Here is a 20,734-nt window from a genome sequence, read left to right on the forward strand (position 1 = left end):
AAGTTCAGCTTCTGGAAGAGGTGTAGTAGAAGGATTTGTACTGTTGTATTTGTAGTAACAAAAAAATCAATGCTGAAAAATACTACTTCTAAATTTATAGAGCTGAAATCATTATTTAATTCCGTAATTTCATTTACATGTACAATGACAATAATGGATTGCATTTATATAGCGCTTTTCAAGAACCTTAAAGCGCTGTACAATTCCACTATTCATTCACTCTCACATTCACACACTGGTGGAGGCAAGCTACAGTTGTAGCCACAGCTGCCCTGGGGCAGACTGACAGAAGCGAGGCTGCCATATCGCGCCATCGGCCCCTCTGGCCATCACCAGTAGACGAAGGGTCTTGCCCAAGGTCACAACGACTGTCCAAGCTGGGCCTCGAACCGGCAACCTTCCGATTACAAGACCAACTGCCAAGTCTTGAGCCAGGTTTGGGTATTCTGTTCCGTTCTATTCTATTAATTGAGTTCTTTATCAGGAAGAAGAAGCAGAAGTTGTAAAAATGAAAAAGAAAGAAAAACAAAGCCTGTTTTCAGAAAAACTGATAAAAGGCTATTGTATTGTATTTTATTCTATCATGAAAATAATCATCACTGCAAGTTTTAAGGTGTGACTGTGACCTCTGAAAGCAGGAAGCCACGAAAAGAGCCACTGGTTTCCTGGCTGGTAGGCAATCCACACCAGAGTTCTTCCACCTCTTCACCAAGAGGCCACATGCACCTGCAGATAAAAGGTGAATGAAAAAAATGAGACTTCACACCGAGCATGCACTACATAACCAAAAGAGACAAAAAATAAAAGAAGTTATAGAATATCTTGGCCTGTTGAGTCCAATTTAATTCACAGCAAAGGTATGATGCAAGAGCAACCATTGGGCACGCCCCCTCCCCTTGATTGGTCGTTTTCATTCAGGTGCAGGACTTGACTAGTCGATATTTATGTCTTTCTTTTTTTTTTAATCAAATGTGACAAAAGAACCCCAGTATTTATAAATGCTACACGCCGAGTCTTTGAATGACACAGCTCAGCAGAAATCAACAAACTGTATGGTTCATTTTTCCACAGGATAGTAAAAATTAAAAAAAAGCTAGAACACAGTTTTCATATTTGACAAAAAGAAAACAGCGACAATTATAAAGACAATAATAAAGAGTGAAGTATCGTCTCCGTTTGTTTTTTTTTTAAAGACTGAAAAAAAAAACACATATTAAAATAAAACACGATTACCTTCCTGTTAGGATTTTAGTGACGACAGACTCGGGGCGGGTCTCGCCGATGTAGTCCACTTCCTGCTTCTCTGCCCTGGTTTCGCCTGATCAGCCGCATCAGCCTTTTATCCGACGAAAGCCACAATGTCACATCAAACGGGCATTCAAGGTAGATGCTTTCTTTCTGATTCACAGCTTTCGGCCTTTACGTGTTTTGTTTTGCTGCGTGTCTGATTGCCCGGCGAGCTTTAAGCGCCTGCAACAATTAATTGCAAGGGGAAGCTAGCGTCACGTTAGCTAGCCACTCCTAGCTAGCTTTGAGCTATCCTGATGTGTGCATATGTGTGTGTGCGTGCCCTGTTTGGACACTTATGACCAGGAAATCTAATCCTGAGTCTCTAATCAGTTTACGAGCGACCTAAAACACGACTACTCATACTTTTTTCACCCTCGCAGTGCTCGAAAAGCCTGTAATTCCCCAGCCTTTTAGCATCAAGCATAAATCCGGTAGTGTTTAGATTTTGAGTAGATTTTGAATGGACAGACGACGCCTTCATTTTGACAAACTGCTGGCCTGATACCTGTCGGTGTTTGCAATAATCCGTACTGGCATTGCTTAAGCCGTGTTGTAATTAAAAGGAAAAAGGGATTTATGCAGGGCGTGACCACTTGTTATACACGATGGCATCGCAGCAAAAATAGAAACAACCCCCGAGGTTAAACTTACAAATCAGGCAACCTTAAAATAGAAGTACAAACGTACTTGTTACTGCTGTGTCCGAATAGTGTTTTTTTTTTTTTCTGTTTTATCTTTTAAATATATATATATGTTAAACGTAAAGCTTAATACAGGGGCTCCTCTAAGCTAAACCCTTTTTGTGGTTGTTTGTAGCTCACCAGATTTTGGTGGTGGTGAAAAACAAAAGTGAATCCTAGTAATTCAGGGAATATGACCCAGTTCATTTACTACCATGTATGTGTTGTGTTACATGGAAGATTTTTCTTTAGTGCCTTCCTGCAAAAGTGATTTTAAAAATGTCTAAATAGTTTGTTGGACTTGTGCCATTAAGGTTCCCTTGGGCTTTGTGTTACAGCTATTAAGAAGTTGGTTTGAATCTGAATTATCACCCTTTTTAAATGTATTAAAAGAAAATGTATTTATTGTGACTGGGTTTGAGATCAAAGGTTGAACCAAAATAATAGGACTGACAAGTTTTCTTGATGGCCTGCTCACTCAAAGCCTGTGCAATACGGGATAAAATGCTAACTTTACAAAGGTCTGCAGGTGCTGAATGCTTAATGAGAAGATCATTTTGTGGCCTTTGTCTAATGGCTGACATCAGATGGTTCACAGGCTATTATGAGTCATTAAACCTTTAGGTGTAGACTCATAATCATATGACTCATGATGGCCATGTTAAGATGAGCGTGATGTTGTTGAGCCTGCATTGTTTAAAGGAGGGGAAGAAAACCCTGACCTTATGTCTTTTTTTCTCTCAGCGGGGAATGATGTGAAGGATATCTTTGCCAGTGCGAAGAGCGGGGATCAGTATCGTGCCCTAAAGATCGTCATCAAGGATGGTAAGCAGCGCTCTAGCGTCCTGGAGTTTGTTTACTTCTACCTAAATGTCTGCCAAGGCTGACATTAGCATTTCTTTATAAAGAAACAAAACTCTGCACTGCTGATTTTTTTTTCTCTCTCTCTTTGTCCACATCTGCTCTCCAGAGCAGCTGACTCTAGGTGCCAGCAGGAAAGCATCTAAAAAATGGGACCAGGAATATGATTCTTTAGTGCTACCCCTCCTCGACGATGATGTGCCCTGCTACGTTCTATACCGGCTAGACTCCAATAACAACCAGGGCTACGAGTGGATCTTCCTGGCCTGGTCACCGGACCACTCTGCTGTAAGAAAAAAACCCCAAACTACCCCAGCTTTAATGAATAGCTTTCCATTCTGCATGGCATTTGTCCTTCTCTGCTATGGGTATCAGACGGGTGGGGTTTACCACATCAAGGCAGCCGTTCTTTTATATGCATTCATTATTTCCTAACAGACCTCTTGAAAGCTAAATATGGGTAAATTATGTTTTTCCAAATAGCATGGTGCATAGCCTCAGCCTCTCCTTCTTGACTTAAAATTTACCCTCATTGCTTTTAGGTGGCATATTCCTTTCATGCATTGGTGTTTTGTTGTAATGCAAATGTGTGTGCTTGCAATTTATGCGTTCTTGTCTCGCACAGTGTTATTTAAGTCATTGTTGTTTGGTCTCACTGAAACTTGATGAACCACTTGCAGCCTGGAGTTGCTGTGAACAAGAATAGCCGTAACAAATAACACACAAGTGTGTTTCTGCAGCAGTGAAATGGGGAATGTTGCGAGGAGAAGCGACCGGTGCCCAGATAAAGTGCAATGGAGGATTATTTGTAGCACGGTGGACTTTAGAATCACTTTCTGAAGGAGGAGCTGAGCTCAGCATTCCTGACCTCTAGTATAAAGCACGAGCCTTCAGGTTTAGGCTTGCTTGGAAGTTGCAAAACATTTTTCCAATGCATGCATGCACTCGTTTTTATCATGTGCATTTTCTTTTTCACTTCGTTAGAACTGGAGCTGGATTTACGTAGCCTAAATCACACGTTTGATATTTAAAGGTATCTTGTAAAGTTTTGGTTACCACTAGTGTAACTATGAATTTGAGCAGTTCCCTATTTTTATGACAGGAAATGCAGCAATAAACCAGCAAACACATGAAAGAATGTCTTGACAGAAGCACCGGCTGTAATATGTATTATAATATTTCTCACTTTTTTTAAGGCAAGCAACAATAAAATGTTTTTTTTTCTTTAAAGATAAAGCTCTCATTACCTTATGTCCTGTGTAAAGTTTGCTAAATATTATATATATTTTTTTTGGATATTCACAACAGGTGCGACACAAAATGTTATATGCTGCTACCAGAGCAACACTGAAGAAGGAGTTTGGAGGCGGGCACATCAAGGATGAGATTTTTGGTACCAGCAAGGTTGGTCAAGTGAAAGGCTTGTTACTCAGTAGTTTAACAGTGCCAAGTTAAATGTCAGTGTTAGTGTTTAGCACCTAATAGGAACTGTGATTACTATATCAGTAACAGTGAGTCAGTGTGTGTCTCTGCATGCCGTGTGATTGGGCTGTTCTTTACCTGCAGGATGATTTGAGCCTCAGTGGTTACAAGAAACATCTGACCTCTCAAGCTGCTCCTTTGCCTCTTACTGCTGCAGAAGAGGAACTGAGGCAGATCAAACTGAATGAGGTAACACACACACACACACACACACAGACAAGTGATTTGGATTTTATCACTTGGTCACCGCTTAGAGTTGTCATCATCTTGGAGGAAACGATGTTCTGTGCAGTGCTTGCTGCACACATGCGGTCACTTGTTGACAAGTTCTCTGGCTTGAAGTGTTCTAAAGTGGGTGTGGATTAGGCTTCTCGTTTCTCTTTTGGCATTACGTCATTATCACATTGGAGGCTTCACTGGGAGAAAGCACTGGCTTGCTTTAGCTCAGCGGTATCCCTCCTCATTGCATATCCTGGGTGTGGTAGGTAAATCCAAACCAGTACAGTGTAGGGTATCAATGAAAGCTGGCGCTGAAGCTTTCCAAACAGCGCAAGGTCAGCAGCAATGCAAGTGTGCATATGCTTGCCTGGCAGTATCAGTGCAGTGCAGAGATGCTGATGCATTAGAACAGCAGGATGTTCTAATGCATCGGGAAGAGATAAAGCTATTAGCTGTGTGTATATCCTTAGCTCCACAAAACGTGCTGTTTAGAGTTGTAAACACTGGTTAGCCTAATCAGCAAAGGGACTAAAAGAAGAGCTTTTTGATTGTTCTAATCGAACATTTACATGTTGGGAGCTAAATGCAAATGAGAGGGTTCTGTAGCTCTTAGTATTTGGCAGTGATTGGTCACAAGAGTACAGGTGAGCTGCATCAATGGCTTGTGCCTTTTGTTGTGATCAGATAAAGAAGTGCTGTAATGTGATACTTGTTGCAGGCAGTGTCGTCAGCAGTGTTTACAGTGCTGATATCAAGGTCTCCGGGGATGTGCCACATAGACTCCAACAGACAAATGAAAATGGGAACATTTGAAGTTTCACTCTTTATACTTCTGGAGAGTATTCCTAGAATTTTGCCGAGAATTTCTTCAGTGTTAAGAAACAACCTGTTTCTAATTGCTGCTCTCCCAACTCCGCCACATGAACAAGAACTATCTTTCTTACCATATATGGAAGTGCTCTGAGTAGAGTGCAGGCTGTCTCCAAAAGTACGGTCAATTAAAAGCAGCAGAGCAAATGGGAAGTGAGGTTTTTTTGCTCTTCCCACTTGCCCAGCTGTTGAAGGAAGATGATATACTGTTAATCTGTACTGCCTAGCTCAAAAAGCCTTTGAAATATTTATTGTTGCTTTGCCTCGGAGACTGCACACTTTTTTCCAAGCAGATGGATAAAAGACCTGCAATCCTTTTTGGTATGCGCGATAGCTACATGGGAGGCTCAATCATGTTTGCATGGCATTTCATTTTGTGGGAACAAGCCTCTAAAAATAGATGCAATCCATCAGTGTAATCCTTCCAGAATTTCCAGTTTTCAGTGCAATTTCTCGGAGGCGCCTTGTCACTTCGATACAAGCACCTCATCTGTAATCATCAGGTCTAGCTCTGAAGATGTGCAAAGCACTTGTAATCCTAAAAAGTTTTTTTTTTTGTGTTCTTTTTTTAACGGTGTGCCCTCACATGATTACACTTATTGAATTATTGTGGCTTATGTTTTGATTTTGAAGACATTTGATGCTTGCTAAGTAATGCTCTGATCAGCCTACTTTAAAGGCTTTGATATCATTTTTCAGTGTTTTTGTCAATTGTAGTGTTTTAATGACGATAATGTGACTGTAGAACTCAAAGTGTGTCTTGTTTCTGTGTCTTCGTTTGTGGTGTGTTTAGGTGCAGACTGACATCAGTGTGGACACCAAGCAGCAGACTCTGCAGGGAGTGGCTTTCCCTATTCATAAAGATGCCATCGCAGCACTTGAACGTTTCAGGGACAAGAAAATCAACTACGTACAACTGGTGAGTTATTAGCTGGGGTTATTAGCCTCTACATGGCCAAGTGTCAGCATACCTGTCACAGCACTACATCTGGGCATTTTTACATGCCATGGGATTACAAAGTATTGTAAGGCCAGCCACATACTCCTGGTGTCTGCAGCTTTCTGCATACACGTCTGCAAGGCTGTATCCTGGTCTAAATGACAGTAATTAGCTCAGCACTGACATATTCATATTCAATCATTTGAATGTGCAGTTGGAGTTTTTACCTTGTGTTTGGAAAGATGCAGATTGTTTTGGCGAGGAGACCTTTCTAGTTTGACACAATGAGTTACTCAGTTTGTCCAAAAAGCCTTTGTGTAAATTCTGCTCATTGAAATTCTGTCGGTTTGTGTCACAAGATCAGATGAGTCCAGTACAAAGGAATAATTGTAGCACTGTTGTGGTTGTGCATCAGATTTCCTTTTCATGAGTCTAAAAGCTTAGTTAAAGTGAATTTCTTTCTTTTGTGGGTTCTATTCATCCTTACTAGTTTTACTCCTGGCTGCTGAGGATCACATTAGCATGTAGAGTAAAGGGAGCTGTTTGGTATTTACTGGCACCACCTAGATTTTTCACATTGTCTGGTAACCAAAGCAGGGAGCTTGTAGTTACAGGAGCACTCGGCTTGCTTAAAGGGTAACTTTTTGCTTCTTTTGTCAAAAAAGAAATTAGATGCTGAACAGGAGCTCATTCGGTTGTGCGGCACTGAGCCAACGGAGCTGAAAGATCTCCCAATGAGAATCCCTAAAGATACTCCACGTTACCACTTCTTCCTCTACAAACATTCCCATGAGGGCGACTACTTAGAGTCCACAGGTAAATGATTTCCCACGGGTTATTACGAACAGCAGGAAAAAACAAACAAACAAACACTGTATTTTGTGCAGGTTTCTGTGTTGTTCTGCTCTGAATGGTGCTTCACGTGATTCCAATCTCACTGTCCTTTCCTTCTTTCTTTGTAGTCTTCATTTATTCTATGCCAGGGTACAAGTGTAGCATCAAAGAGAGGATGCTGTATTCCAGCTGCAAAAATCCCTTGGTCGACATGGTGGAAAACAATCTCCAGATTGAGATTGAGAAAAAAGTAAGACACTGTGTTTTGTGATATACTAGGGCTGTGCGATATGACCAAAATCTCATATCCCGATATAAGAATTCTATCGTCCCGAATCCCGATAACGATATAAATCGCAAAAATTTTCTGTAAATTCTGTGAATCTCGGGCAGCTCGACTTGTGTGAAGTGTTTCCAGCTGCGTGTCATGTATCTGGAGTCGAGTGTTTTAACCGATGCATGAAACTATACAGTTTTAGACATAAGTTGTAACGGCCGCCGTTTTCTTTGTATTTATTACACGGCGTGCTGCGGGGAAAAGCCTGTTCTAACGTTTGAGTCTAAGGTTTATTTTTTAGCACCTGGCGGCTCTTTTTTACTTCTCATCCGTAAATAATCTGCTCTTTCACGTGATTCAGTTTATTTTGAAAAGTCTCAACAGGATCTTGAGCTTTATTGTGAAAGGTTTATGTGGAACATAAACAAGCGGACACGCGAAGGTGTTGCTGTCGCTGTTGCTAACGACAACGCATAAAAACAGGCGCTTGTCCGTCTGTAGTGTGGTTATATTACATATAAGAGAAAGAGAGAACTTTAAGAAATTAATATGACCACTACAGTGACCATCAAAACGATGAAAAAATATTGTCGTAAACAGTTTATTTTGCGACACCACGAAACAAATGATAGCGTAAAATGAAACGATAGACGTTTTTATATCGTCATCCGATATATATCGTTATATCGAACAGCCCTATGATATACTATAATAATCAAATGTCTTATGTAAAATAAATATCATTTATTTACATAAGAGATTTCCTGATAACAAAAGTATTTGTGTACTGTGTTTCATACAGAGTTTAAAATGGTTTTGGTGGCTGATATGACTGATTACAAATGTAAACCTTATTCTACATGTATTGCTTAAACAAGACTGAAAACCTACAGAGTGTTATTATTGATTCTACAGTAAATCTCCAGGCATTTACAGGAAGGGTGGAGCGCCATGCTTCCAAAGCATATTTTCCTCATAAGGTGTTTTGATGATGGTGGTGAAGGGCACTCTACCCATAATTTACTCCACATTGCATTACACATCATATTGCCAATGCTTTTAATGTATTAATACAGCTTATGTAGGGGAGAGAAGTGTGTCATGATTTATGAGATAAATCGGCATCAATTTGCAAATTCTGAACGTGACAGTCAACAAAAACGTTCAGACATTTTTCATAGTTTTTTTTTTTTTTTTCAATTAAATTGAGTTTTTCTCAAAAATTTTTTTAACACAATTCAGTGGGCTACATACTGAACTGGGAGGAAAGGATGGAGACAAAGCATTAATAATATGGCACTAATATTGATCTGACACCAATACCAGCGTTGGCATTGATACTATCTATATTTGGATCGATTCGAGCACATGCGCTGTATTTTAAACAGCACACATGTCATGGAAAACGCTGCACAGGCTCAGGAACACTTCCACAATTTACTGTCTGTTCAGCTTAAACATCTGTCATGCAAATAAAAGCCATGTTGTCATCTTAGAACTCATTTGTAGTGACCTTTTCTAATGGGCCTCAAACAGCATGCTCAATGTTGGGCACAGGGGTGAATGTTTTTCCTTTAATCTGTCACACAATGCACCAGTGGTCCAGCTCATCTTTTTAATGCACTTTTTAAATATTTCTGTTTCCCAGTTGGAAATAGAAAACGGAGAAGAACTGACAAGTGATTTCTTGTACGAGGAGGTGCATCCCAAGCAGCACGCACACAAGCAGCGCTTTGCCAAGCCCAAAGGCCCCGCTGGTAAGAAGGGCGGCCGCCGCATCACCCGACCACCGGGGGAGAGAGAGGAGGAAGATTAAACAGACCTCACCGCCCGACCACCACCTCTACCCCGAGCACGGTCCACAGAGGAACATTCCTGCTTTGGGGAGGGGAAGGCAGGAGGGAGGGGGGGGTTAATCATTTTCGACACGCTTGTTTAAAATAATAAGACAAAAACCTCAAATTCCCACAGAGTTCACCCACAGACCCAGCTATGCACGCCAAGGACAACTGAGCAATGACACACTTCAGAATGTCCATTTGTAGCTTGCCAAATGGAAGTACATTCATGTAGGTTAGTACATTCATAAAAACCCTTTTACTATAATTCAGAGAGGCCCAAACCAAGTCAAAGATGAGGTTGTTTTTTTTTAATTTTCACATCGTTGCCAGCTCTGAGACTTCAAAAATGTTAGTGTAACTAATGTGAACTTGCGCCGATGTGATGAAAAGACCCCATTTTGTGTTCACGTGCTCAAATTCCTAACTTCCATTCCTCCTCGTGTCAATTAATGTTTCTGTGTCTAATGTGTTGATTATTTGTCTCCTACTGTTTGCACAATGAGGTGCTCCAAAGCAGAAAAAAAAAATTCTCAAACTTGTGTCTGATGATTCATTTTATATTGGGGGAAAAAAAAAAAAAGACTTCTTTTTTGATATAACTGTGGTTTACATGAAAAAAATCATCTGCTGAGATACTTATTTTTCTATGCAAGTGCTGTAAATGTACATATTGTAGCTGTGTGATGCTCTTTGATTAAGAAACAGTCTGGTCTGTTGAGGTAGATGTCCACGTCGGTAAGGATCACAGTGAAAGAACTGGGGCTTCCAGAAATATTACATCCACACATTTCAGATTTCACAAGGAAGGAAGCTTTTCCAGCTTTTCTGGTTCCCATAATGACAGGGAATGCCACGCTACTGGATGGGAAAGGGAATAATATAATTACCTTGATCAAAATGTTGCCACATCCACTGATGTACTGATTAATATTAGGCAAACTACTTCGCTCACCTCATGTTTGAAGGGAATATCCCTTTATGTTCATACAGTGTCATTATAATAGAAAAATCATGTTTGGTCTTATGTTTTCTTATAATTCTTTTAAAGAAGAAAAATAAAATATTTAAATCACTTTCTTTCACTTCTTTAATTGTTCGTAATAAATACATTTAACACTGGGAAGAACAACCAATCAGCATTCTGAAAGAGTTCGGCCATTAGATTTGTTTAAAGGCCGCACAGAAATGTATTCAGCAGTATTTTTACAGCAATTACACACGTAAGCTACATGCCTTTAAAAAAACAAAACAGTGCAGTAATTCTTCTGTCAGTCTGCAGTTTGAGGCAAGCTCACAATTCCCACGATGCTTTGCTTCACGCCTTTCTATCAAGATCCAGTGCAATGTTTTTGACGACTCCGTGAATCTCCGCGTAAACCTGTTCAGACACACAACAATCATGACTACATCATGAAGTTAGCATATATATATATCGTAGCAACAATATGACATTTTCCTTTAGTTCAACAAGACAAGAGTGCAGCCTCCGTTCTCTTACTGCCTGCATTTGCTCCCTAAATCCCCTAAATAATATGTTTGTTATTACATAGACTCCCCATACACTTTATTAGGTACACCTTGCTATATCAAGTTGGGCCCCTTTTGCCTTTAGAACTGCTTTAATTCGTTGCAGCACAGATTGAACACAGTGTTGGAAAATTCCTCAGAGATTTTGGTTAATATAGCGTCACACAGATTTGTCAGGATGTGGCAGAAAGGGACATTTGCATCATGCATTCATGATGCAAATGTCCCTTTCTATCACGTCCCAAACATGCTCTATTAAGGCTAAGATCTGGTGACTGTGGAGGCCATTCAATTACAGTGAACTCGTCATGTTCAGGAAACCAGTTTGAGACGATCTGAGCTTTGTGACATGGTGTGTTACCTTCCTGGAAGCAGTCATAAAAACGTCGGTTTACTGTGGTCACGGTCAACAACAACACTCAGGTGGGCTGTGGTGGTTAAGAAACGCTCAGTTTGTATTAAGGGGTCCAAAGTGTGATAAGACAATGTCCCCCACACCATGACACCAGCAGCAGCCTGAGGTTTTGGTACATTGCTGGACTTTCATGCTGTTTTTGCCAAATTCTGATCCTATCATCTAAATGTCATAGAAGAAATCAAGACTTATTGGCCTGGGCAATGTTTTTCCAATGTTCTGTTGTCTGAGTGAACTGTGGCCTCGGCTTTCTGCTGCTCATCCCATCTGCTTTAAGGTTCAACATGTTGTGCATTCAGAGATGCTCTGCTGCATACCTTGTTAAGATAACAAGTACTGTTGACTTCCTATCAGCTTTAAACGGTCTGCCCATTTTCCTTTGATCTCTGGCATTTTCACCCTCAAAACTGCCACTCACTGGATATGGTTATGTGCTATTTACACAGCATCAAATCGCAACAAAAGTCACCTCGAGGTGCTTAAATGACCACAGCCACGCCTATACAGCAGTCAGTTGCTGCTATGTGATTGGCTGTTTAGATATTAGTGTTAATAAGCAGTTAAACAGGTGAATGTATTTTTGCTAATAAATGCCATTAAAAAAAACCCAAACAATGACCCGACTCAGTTGTTAATGATCCCCTTTTCAAAAACTAAAACAAAAAAAAAAAATCCCTTTGTGGGATTTCTTCATTCAGCCTGGTCCAGCAGAGGCACATAACACAGGCAAACAGCTCAAGGTGAAAAGCTGTGCAGATGCCAACACAGTAGCTTGACCTATACATTAAATCTGCTGGGATCGTTCCTGTACCTGTCTGATGACAGGCCGTCTGTTTTTCCTCTCATGGAGGCAGTTGCATGCCAAGGAGTAAATACTCTCCACCTGGCTCAGCTCCCAGGCTTTCATCTTTTTGTCCACAAAATCCTCCAGAGTCAGCTCCTCATCTTCATCATCTATGTCATACCTCATCTCCATCTAGGAAATGAAGTAGGGAACACACACACACACACACACACACACACACACACACACACACACACACACACACACACACACACACACAGTGATGTAACAATCATCTTCTGCAAGCATGTTCCATAGATGCTGACTTGTATATTAAACATCAAATGCAGTATCAGCACATGATGAGCACAGATGAAACTTTTAAAGGTGGAAGATTTGAACTTTTTTGTTTAAATCAATAACAAATTGACTATTAACCGATAATGTTCCCTGACTTATTAAAGGCAAAGCCTTTAATAAGCTGGAAGCACAAAGTGTAGCTTGGCAGGTAACACGATGAAAGCCTCTTTTGTGTAACTTACCAAGAACTGTGGCTCCCGGTTTTCATCAACTGGCGGGAGTCCAGACAATATTTCTAACAACACCTGTAGATGGCAGAGAGACGGGGTTAATCGCACGGCTCTGGGCAACAGGAAAACTTACATGTGGCGGCGGGTAACATCGCCAACACTGCAGTATTCCCACAGCATGTAGGAATGCATATGCTTCGTGGCAAGGTCAGAGATTCTACTAAAGTACTGATCCCGGAAATCACCTAATGATCACCTAATAATCACCTATGTTTGACAATTATAGCTACTGATACGTATCGCTGTGTCCCACAGCAGATTTGGGATAATGACAGATGATAAACAATATAGAGCTCTTATTTCACAAATACTGAAAAAAGTATACTGCAACGCTTGTGTCCTGCAGTTATATATGTGTCAGTAGTTTGGGAGAACCTTGGAGTCAAGGAAAGTGCTGAGTATTGCTCTACATTTTACATTACAGCTGCAGTTTCTCCAGCCCTACCTGTGTGTATCAGTGTGTGTGTGTGTGTGTGTGTGTGTGTGTGTGTGTGTGTGTGTGTGTGTGTGTGTGTGTGTGTGTGTGTGCGCGCGCGTCTGAAGAAAGCCTACCACTCCAAAACTGAAGACATCAGATTTTGGTGTGATCTCTCCTCTTAGCGCCTCCGGTGCCATGTACGCACGGGTACCCACGATCCTCTCAGTCATCATGGTCGTCGAGGTTCGCTTGGCCGATGCTCTCGTCAGACCAAAGTCTGAGATTTTGGCCACAAAGTGTTCATCTAACAGGATGTTCGCACTAACAGGGAAGAAATACCAGAGTGAGCAACAAAACATCCAGTCATGTGTCATGTATATTTCTACATTTAGGGAAATGTGATTTTACTGGTTTCCTTGCCAAGAGTTAAATTAAAACATCAATACCTCTTGCATGATTTTGCTTATGAGCCTCTATAAAACTCACTAAATTACCAAACTGTACCTTTCGTGCCCAAACTGTACTGTTGCATTACTAATGAACCTGTTCGTGATCTTCATGTTAACTTAAACTACTAGCTACTAGTGGTGTCATCAGATTAAACAAAAATAAAATAAATCTAGGTGTGGCATCAGTTTTTTCATGTGCCTCTGAACAGGGACATAAATACAAGTGTAAATGAAACCTTTTTCTACTTTTAATTTAGTTTAATTTTGTCATATGATCTGCAGAGAACCATATGGGAAAGCTTTTTCTACATCCCCAAAGTCTTTTTTTGGTTCTTTGTCTAAAACAGTAATGTGATGTAATTTGCATAGTGTTCCATAAAGGTACGGGACATCAAAAACAGGATATTTTCTCTCTTCTTTGTAGGATATCTCTAAACCAATAACGATGAAAGCTTTCGCACTATGAACCTTTTAACATCTCTGTGGACGTGATGGTTGGAGTGCAGATACTCCAAACCTTTGGCTGTCCCTTCTGCTATCAAGCACCTGTGGTGCCAGGAAAGTGGAGGACTTCCTTCCTAAATAAACAAAAAAAAAAGCATGTAATTAAATCCCTTTATGAATGCACGGGGATTGAAAAGCAGACTGTTTGTGTAGAAGAGTAAATAATGCTTACAAAGCAAGCCAGTCGGTCTAATAACGATCCATTGGCCATGAAAGCGTACACTAAACATAGGTGCTGTTCGTCACACGAAAATCCAACCATGTCAACCAAGTTCTCGTGTTTCAACCTGTGGAACAAATGCTGTTATTAAACCATACCTGCACTTGTAAATACATGTATGTTAAATATGCTTCTTCACCTTCTTCCTGAGGGAAACTTACACTTTCAGAGTCTGGATCTCTTGGTTGAACTGATCTTGCAACTTGTCCAGTGGTATGTCATCCACCTAAATAATACAACATCTCAGATGCAATTAACAGCAGTACACAGAGCCATGTGGTTCTGTTAAAAAATATTTTCACTTACTGGATTGAGTTTTTTCACTGCAACTGGTTTGTCATTCAGGAGACCTTTGTATACCGTCCCAAAGCCTCCCTCTCCAATTCGGCTGCCACCAGCTGACGTGGACCGGTCATCAAAGTTGCCTGTGATCCTCATCAGGTCACTATATAAGAAACTGGAGAAGCCTAAGGAGGGAGACACAGTAAACTGCCTCATTAACTTCTCTGATCAAGAGCCCGACGCTGCCACCTGCTGTCGATTACGTAAAATCACATCTTTACGAAGAAGCGGCATCGAAATCTAAACATCTTTGTTGACTACACTACACCACTATAGAGCAGCTTAGTTTACAGTGCTCTAATGTAATCAAGTAGATTTATTGCACTACTTTAGTACTGCAGTGGCAGATTTACATGGTGCTGAGAAAGATATGACATTTTAATTCACTGAAACCAGACTTTTCAGCAGATAATGAAAGATGAACATTATCTACTTAAAACATCGCATGAATATGACTCATAAATGACTGTGTTAATAAATGTCAGACGTTCAGTGTCACATGTTCAATCAAGATATGAACGTAAAATTAATACATAATCAAAAAGTGAAAGACCTGTGTGTATTGGTTCGGTGTTCTCCTGTGGCATTCGAAGCTGCAGCACAGTGGTGACGGGCTGCTGCTGCACATCTCTCTCTTCCAGCACTCTGGTTGAAGCAGTGCTTTGGGTTTGTGTCTCCAGTGGACTGGACTCTTCAATTGTGTGAGGACAAAAACAAAAAATGATCAGAATAAATGATTGGGTTTTACATCCTGTATCAGTGCGGTTTGACTGTTTCTCCTCATGCTCCAGGCATCACACCTTTAATATAACATAACAGATGTTTACTCATCCTCTACCCAAAAAGTGCAGAAGTTTTTTGCTACATCTCTTATTGCAATTTCACAACTCGTGGTTAACATCTTATTTTCTTACAATAATTTTTTTTAAAAAGAGGGCGATACTGGGAAAAAGATCTGGGGTAAGTTAAGATTCAACAGGTTTATTCTACCTGTTGCGTGTGGTTATTATTTAATGGCTTTTAAAAGTCATACCAGGTAGCAGAACACTGGCAGCAGCCAGTAACTCGTGACTCTTCAAAATGTCCACAAGTTCACCCACTGTGCTGTTGGTGGTCCCCCAGTCATTGAGCAGCTCCACTGTGGGACTGCGACCCTGTGCAACAAGACCTTCAAATCTCCTTCAAAGACAGCGGCACAAATTCAGTAAACAATAAATAAACAATCAGCGTGATTTCATTCAATGAAAAGCAAGCACGTCAGAAAGTTTGCCCGCATCTTACCTGACATGAAGCTGGGAATACCTCGGCTCCCCGCTCGGTTTCTGTATATCTACAAGAACTTCTTTCCACCTGTCCTGAGGATCCAAAAAATCGGACAATTTGCGACGTAAACGAAAACCGATGTTGCGAATATAAGTAGCGGAAGTTACTGGATTATCCATTCTGCGGGGAGCTTGTGACCAAACCTGAGATTGGGTTTTATCTAACAGTCATGTTGTCATGATCTTAGACCTGAAGACGTTAATTATACTCCATCGAGTGGATTCTTTAACCCAGAAAAATCGCAAACAGTTAGGTTTTGCTCACATACCTAAAAGAAAAAGTGTTTTCCGATATTGAGCAACTTCCCCAAACGTAAACAGCAGGGCTGTCCTACAAAAGGTCTCCACCTACAAAGCGGAAACACAAAGATTGAGTGCTATGGTATAATACAGTCTGTGCTGGCTGTTCTTACCTGTAAGCGGGCACAACAAACTAACAATAAACCTGCGTGTGGTTATTCATATAATTATCTTTTTGATAACACAAGAGCAGAAAGGGAGACAGCTGTCGTGTGATGGTGGTTTGGAGATTTACAGTGTCACAGTGCCCTCTAGTGGATAATGAAAATAAAACAAATCTTCCATTCGTGGGTGCACACTGACGGTATCCGGCAAGAACACCCTGGGTTTGAGTCCACCACTCGGCTGGGCCTGTCATGTGATCAGTTTGCATGGTGTCTGCGTGGGTGCTCTGCCTTCAAAAGACATGTAGTTAGTGGTGCCCGTTGGTGTGAATGGTTGCCTGTTTTGCTGTGTTAGTCCTGCGTCAGGTTGGCGAGCTGTCCAGGGTGTAAACTGTCTCTCACCCAAACGATATCTGGGATAGGCGGAAGAGGATGGATGGAATGAATAACCGAGAGACCTTAGAACTGTGATTGAATTCATAATAACTGCTGCGTATGTCAAATATTAGAATACTTGTATGCATATAATTTAAATGCACAAAAACAGAAGAAAATAGTTCCCTTAACATCTTCTCAATCTCCATCTTCATCTTCTCTTATTGAACTCTAGGTTTCACGCACGCATTCATTTGGAAATGTGATCAAATAACTATATAAGTAAGTATTAGGAAAAAACAAACATCTTTTTTGTACCCATTTGTGTATTTTAACACTCAACTGGACATTTTTGAACTCCTATGTTGCTACATCAACACACAATATAAACCAAAGGGTGCCATTTTTGCAGGATGTTAGGTATCGATCAGCCTATCCATCACCCATAAGGCACAATTTTTTTTCACTGGTGTTTAAATCCCACTCACGGTCCAGCATAGAACCCCACTCCCCAAATAAACTCCCCAAATGTGTTGCAGGAAAAAAAACTTCTTTAACAGATTTCTTTTTTCTTGGAAACTTTAAAACCACATCAAGGAGGTGACCTCGATCGAGCCATCTCATGTCAAACCAATTTGGCAAACAGCTGGAGGCATTTGGTCTAAACTGCTTGGAGTACCTTTTTTTGTTTCTGTGTTACAAAAAAGCTGGATCTGTTTATGGTGTGTGTTATTTGCTATTTGCACTGTATTTGATTAACTGTGATCAGTTCCATGTGCAAATGGAAGGCCTAGCTGTATTACTGGATGGGATGGATTACTGGGTGGATTTGTGATGAAGTGCAAGATGCGTGTGTGTGAGACATAAATTTCAGAGAAAAAACCCACACACAAGATTAAAACTTATTTTTGCATCAGAAAAGTCTTACAATAACATGTTTTGAATGCTAATACAAACAAGTGAAATTAAAATCCATTTGATATTTATTGAGCTATTAACATCAGCTCAAACCATCAAACAAACCACCCACAGAGACCTGCTGCACTGTGCACACACCAAACTGCATCAAAGCAAAAGTTAAATTCAGGTTTGCTTGAGTTTTGATCTCATTTGATATTAAACTTTCAGTCATGAATGGGACACAATTCTCACTCCTTTGAATGTTTGTTCTTACATAATATATATATATATATGTGTGTATATATATATATATATATATATATATGTAAGTAGCACGGAGGGAGGTTAGCCAACTAACGGAGTTGCAGAAAGGTGCGACAAATAAAGTGCCTAAGAAATACAGCAAGCTGTCCATACCTGAGGCCTTGGAAACTGCCAAGCAAAGACTCACAGCCTTGGCCAGCCGCTTGAGGAGGTACACCAGAGAGATCGAAGGCAGGAGAATAAACCAGCTGTTCTCCACAGAACCAGCAAAGGTGTACTCTCAGTGGCAAGGGAACAATAAGAGAACAGCACCACCAAGGCTGGAGACGGAGCAATACTGGAAGAGCATATGGGAGAAGGACGCAACCCATAACGGCAATGCTCAGTGGCTAGTGGATCTGAGGGCAGACCACAGCGACCTCCCTGAACAGGGTCCAGTAACCATCACAGTGGCAGATATCCAAGAAAGGGTCTCCAGTATGAAGAGTTGGACAGCACCAGGGCCCGACATGGTTCACGCCTACTGGCTAAAGAAGCTGACTGCACTCCACGAGAGTCTGGCAGCACAAATGAACCAGCTGCTAGTTAACGAGAGACACCCGGAATGGCTAACTGAAGGCCGGACGGTCCTGATCCCCAAGGACCCCAAGAAGGGACCGGTCCCCTCCAACTACCGACCAATAACCTGCCTCAGTACTACATGGAAGCTCCTGTCAGGCATCATATCGGCTAAGATGAACAGGCACATGGGTCAATACATGAGCGGGACACAGAAAGGAATTGGCAAGAATACCAGAGGCGCAAAACACCAGCTACTGGTAGACAGAACAATCAGCCGAGACTGCAAGACCAGACTGACCAACCTGTGCACTGCCTGGATTGATTACAAGAAGGCCTATGACTCAATGCCCCACAGCTGGATACTGGAATGCCTAGAATTGTACAAGATCAATGGAACCCTAAGAGCCTTCATCAGGAACTCAATGGGGATGTGGCGTACAACACTAGAGGCCAACTCCAAGCCCATAGCACAAGTCACCATCAAGTGCGGGATCTACCAAGGAGATGCTCTGTCCCCACTGCTGTTCTGCATAGGCCTGAACCCCCTCAGTGAGATCATTAACAAGACTGGCTACGGATACCGACTACGGAACGGAGCAATTGTCAGCCACCTCCTGTACATGGATGACATCAAGCTGTATGCCAAGAGTGAACGAGACATCGATTCACTGATCCACACTACCAGGCTATACAGCAATGACATTGGAATGTCGTTCGGACTGGAGAAGTGTAGTCGGATGGTAACAAAGAGAGGGAAGGTAGTCAGAACTGAGGGGATTGAACTACCAGAAGGACACATTGCAGACATAGAGGACAGTTACAAGTACCTGGGGATCCCGCAGGCGAATGGGAACCATGAAGAGGCCGCTAGAAAAGCTGCAACCACCAAGTACCTGCAGAGGGTCAGGCAAGTCCTGAGGAGTCAGCTGAATGGTAAGAACAAGATCCGGGCCATCAACACATACGCCCTGCCCGTGATCAGGTACCCTGCTGGGGTAATAAGCTGGCCAAAGGAGGAGATAGAAGCCACTGACATAAAGACAAGAAAGCTCCTTACCATGCATGGAGGGTTTCACCCCAAGTCCAGCACCCTGAGGCTGTACGCTAAGCGGAAGGAAGGGGGCTGGGGACTGGTGAGTGTCAGCACCACAGTCCAGGATGAGACAACGAACATCCAAGAATACATTGGGAAGATGGCCCCAACTGACCAAGTGCTCAGTGAATACCTCAGGCAGCAGAAACCCAAGAAAGAGGAGGGAAACGAGGAACCATCATGGAAGGACAGGCCCCTGCACGGTATGTACCACCGACAGATAGAGGAGGTGGCTGATATCCAGAAATCCTACCAGTGGCTGGACAAAGCTGGACTGAAAGACAGCACAGAGGCACTAATCATGGCAGCACAAGAACAAGCTCTGAGTACAAGATCCATAGAGGCTGGGGTCTATCACACCAGGCAAGACCCCAGGTGCAGGCTGTGTAAAGATGCCCCAGAAACAATCCAGCACATAACAGCAGGGTGCAAGATGCTAGCAGGCAAGGCATACATGGAATGCCATAACCAAGTGGCCGGCATAGTGTACAGGAACATCTGTGCCGAGTATAACCTGGAAGTCCCGAGGTCAAAATGGGAGATGCCCCCAAGGGTGGTGGAGAATGACCGAGCTAAGATCCTGTGGGACTTCCAGATACAGACGGAGAAAATGGTGGTGGCTAACCAACCGGACATAGTGGTGGTAGACAAACAGAAGAAGACGGCCGTAGTGATCGATGTAGCGGTTCCGAATGACAGCAATATCAGGAAGAAGGAACACGAGAAGCTGGAGAAATACCAAGGGCTCAGAGAAGAGCTCGAGAGGATGTGGAGGGTGAAGGTAACAGTGGTCCCCGTGGTAATCGGAGCACTAGGTGCGGTGACTCCCAAGCTAGGCGAGTGGCTCCAGCAGATCCCCGGAACAAAATCGGAGATCTCTGTCCAGAAGAGCGCAGTCCTGGGAACAGCTAAGATACTGCGCAGGACCCTCAAGCTCCCAGGCCTCTGGTAGAGGACCCGAGCTTGAAGGATAAACCGCCCGCAGGGGCGTGCTGGGTGTTTTTATATATATATATATAAAAAACACCCAGCACCCAGCATATATATATATATATATATATATATATATATATATATATATATATATATATATATATATATAGTGTTCAACTTTTGTTTCCAGGCAAACACATAAAAAAAAAAAAAAGATTGAAAATTACATTACAAACTAAACTTTAAAATGTCATCTCAATCTACCCAAAGTCATCCAAAACCTATTTGAAGTAAGACATAAATAATGTTTGTATGTAAGGCTATTACTTTTAGCATGGA

General features: G+C 41.7%; 2 protein-coding genes and 1 long non-coding RNA gene across 3 annotated transcripts; 1 reads left to right on the plus strand and 2 right to left on the minus strand.

Moving 5' to 3' along the window:
* Positions 1 to 93: 93 nt before the first annotated feature.
* LOC145429771 (uncharacterized) lies at positions 94 to 1,365 on the minus strand. Its single transcript, XR_013910088.1, has 2 exons — positions 1,234 to 1,365; positions 94 to 726 (listed from the first exon to the last, which is right to left on the minus strand). It is a non-coding gene; the product is annotated as an uncharacterized LOC145429771 (long non-coding RNA).
* On the plus strand, positions 1,246 to 10,367 carry twf1a (twinfilin actin-binding protein 1a). Its single transcript, XM_026175377.2, has 9 exons — positions 1,246 to 1,383; positions 2,715 to 2,795; positions 2,941 to 3,119; positions 4,140 to 4,235; positions 4,398 to 4,502; positions 6,196 to 6,321; positions 7,008 to 7,158; positions 7,305 to 7,426; positions 9,102 to 10,367. Exons 1-9 carry the CDS (start codon positions 1,359 to 1,361, stop codon positions 9,267 to 9,269), a joined length of 1,053 nt encoding a protein of 350 aa, XP_026031162.1. The 5' UTR covers positions 1,246 to 1,358; the 3' UTR covers positions 9,270 to 10,367.
* irak4 (interleukin-1 receptor-associated kinase 4) lies at positions 10,364 to 16,174 on the minus strand. Its single transcript, XM_026175374.2, has 11 exons — positions 15,825 to 16,174; positions 15,577 to 15,722; positions 15,097 to 15,234; positions 14,508 to 14,668; positions 14,363 to 14,427; positions 14,154 to 14,268; positions 13,946 to 14,055; positions 13,163 to 13,349; positions 12,563 to 12,625; positions 12,048 to 12,212; positions 10,364 to 10,672 (listed from the first exon to the last, which is right to left on the minus strand). The coding sequence occupies exons 1-11, from the start codon at positions 15,983 to 15,985 to the stop codon at positions 10,610 to 10,612; spliced, it is 1,374 nt and encodes a 457-aa protein (XP_026031159.1). The 5' UTR covers positions 15,986 to 16,174; the 3' UTR covers positions 10,364 to 10,609.
* Positions 16,175 to 20,734: the final 4,560 nt, after the last annotated feature.

This window comes from Astatotilapia calliptera, chromosome 7 (genome assembly GCF_964374335.1).
Source record: "Astatotilapia calliptera chromosome 7, fAstCal68.1, whole genome shotgun sequence".
Taxonomy (NCBI): Eukaryota; Metazoa; Chordata; class Actinopteri; order Cichliformes; family Cichlidae; genus Astatotilapia; species Astatotilapia calliptera.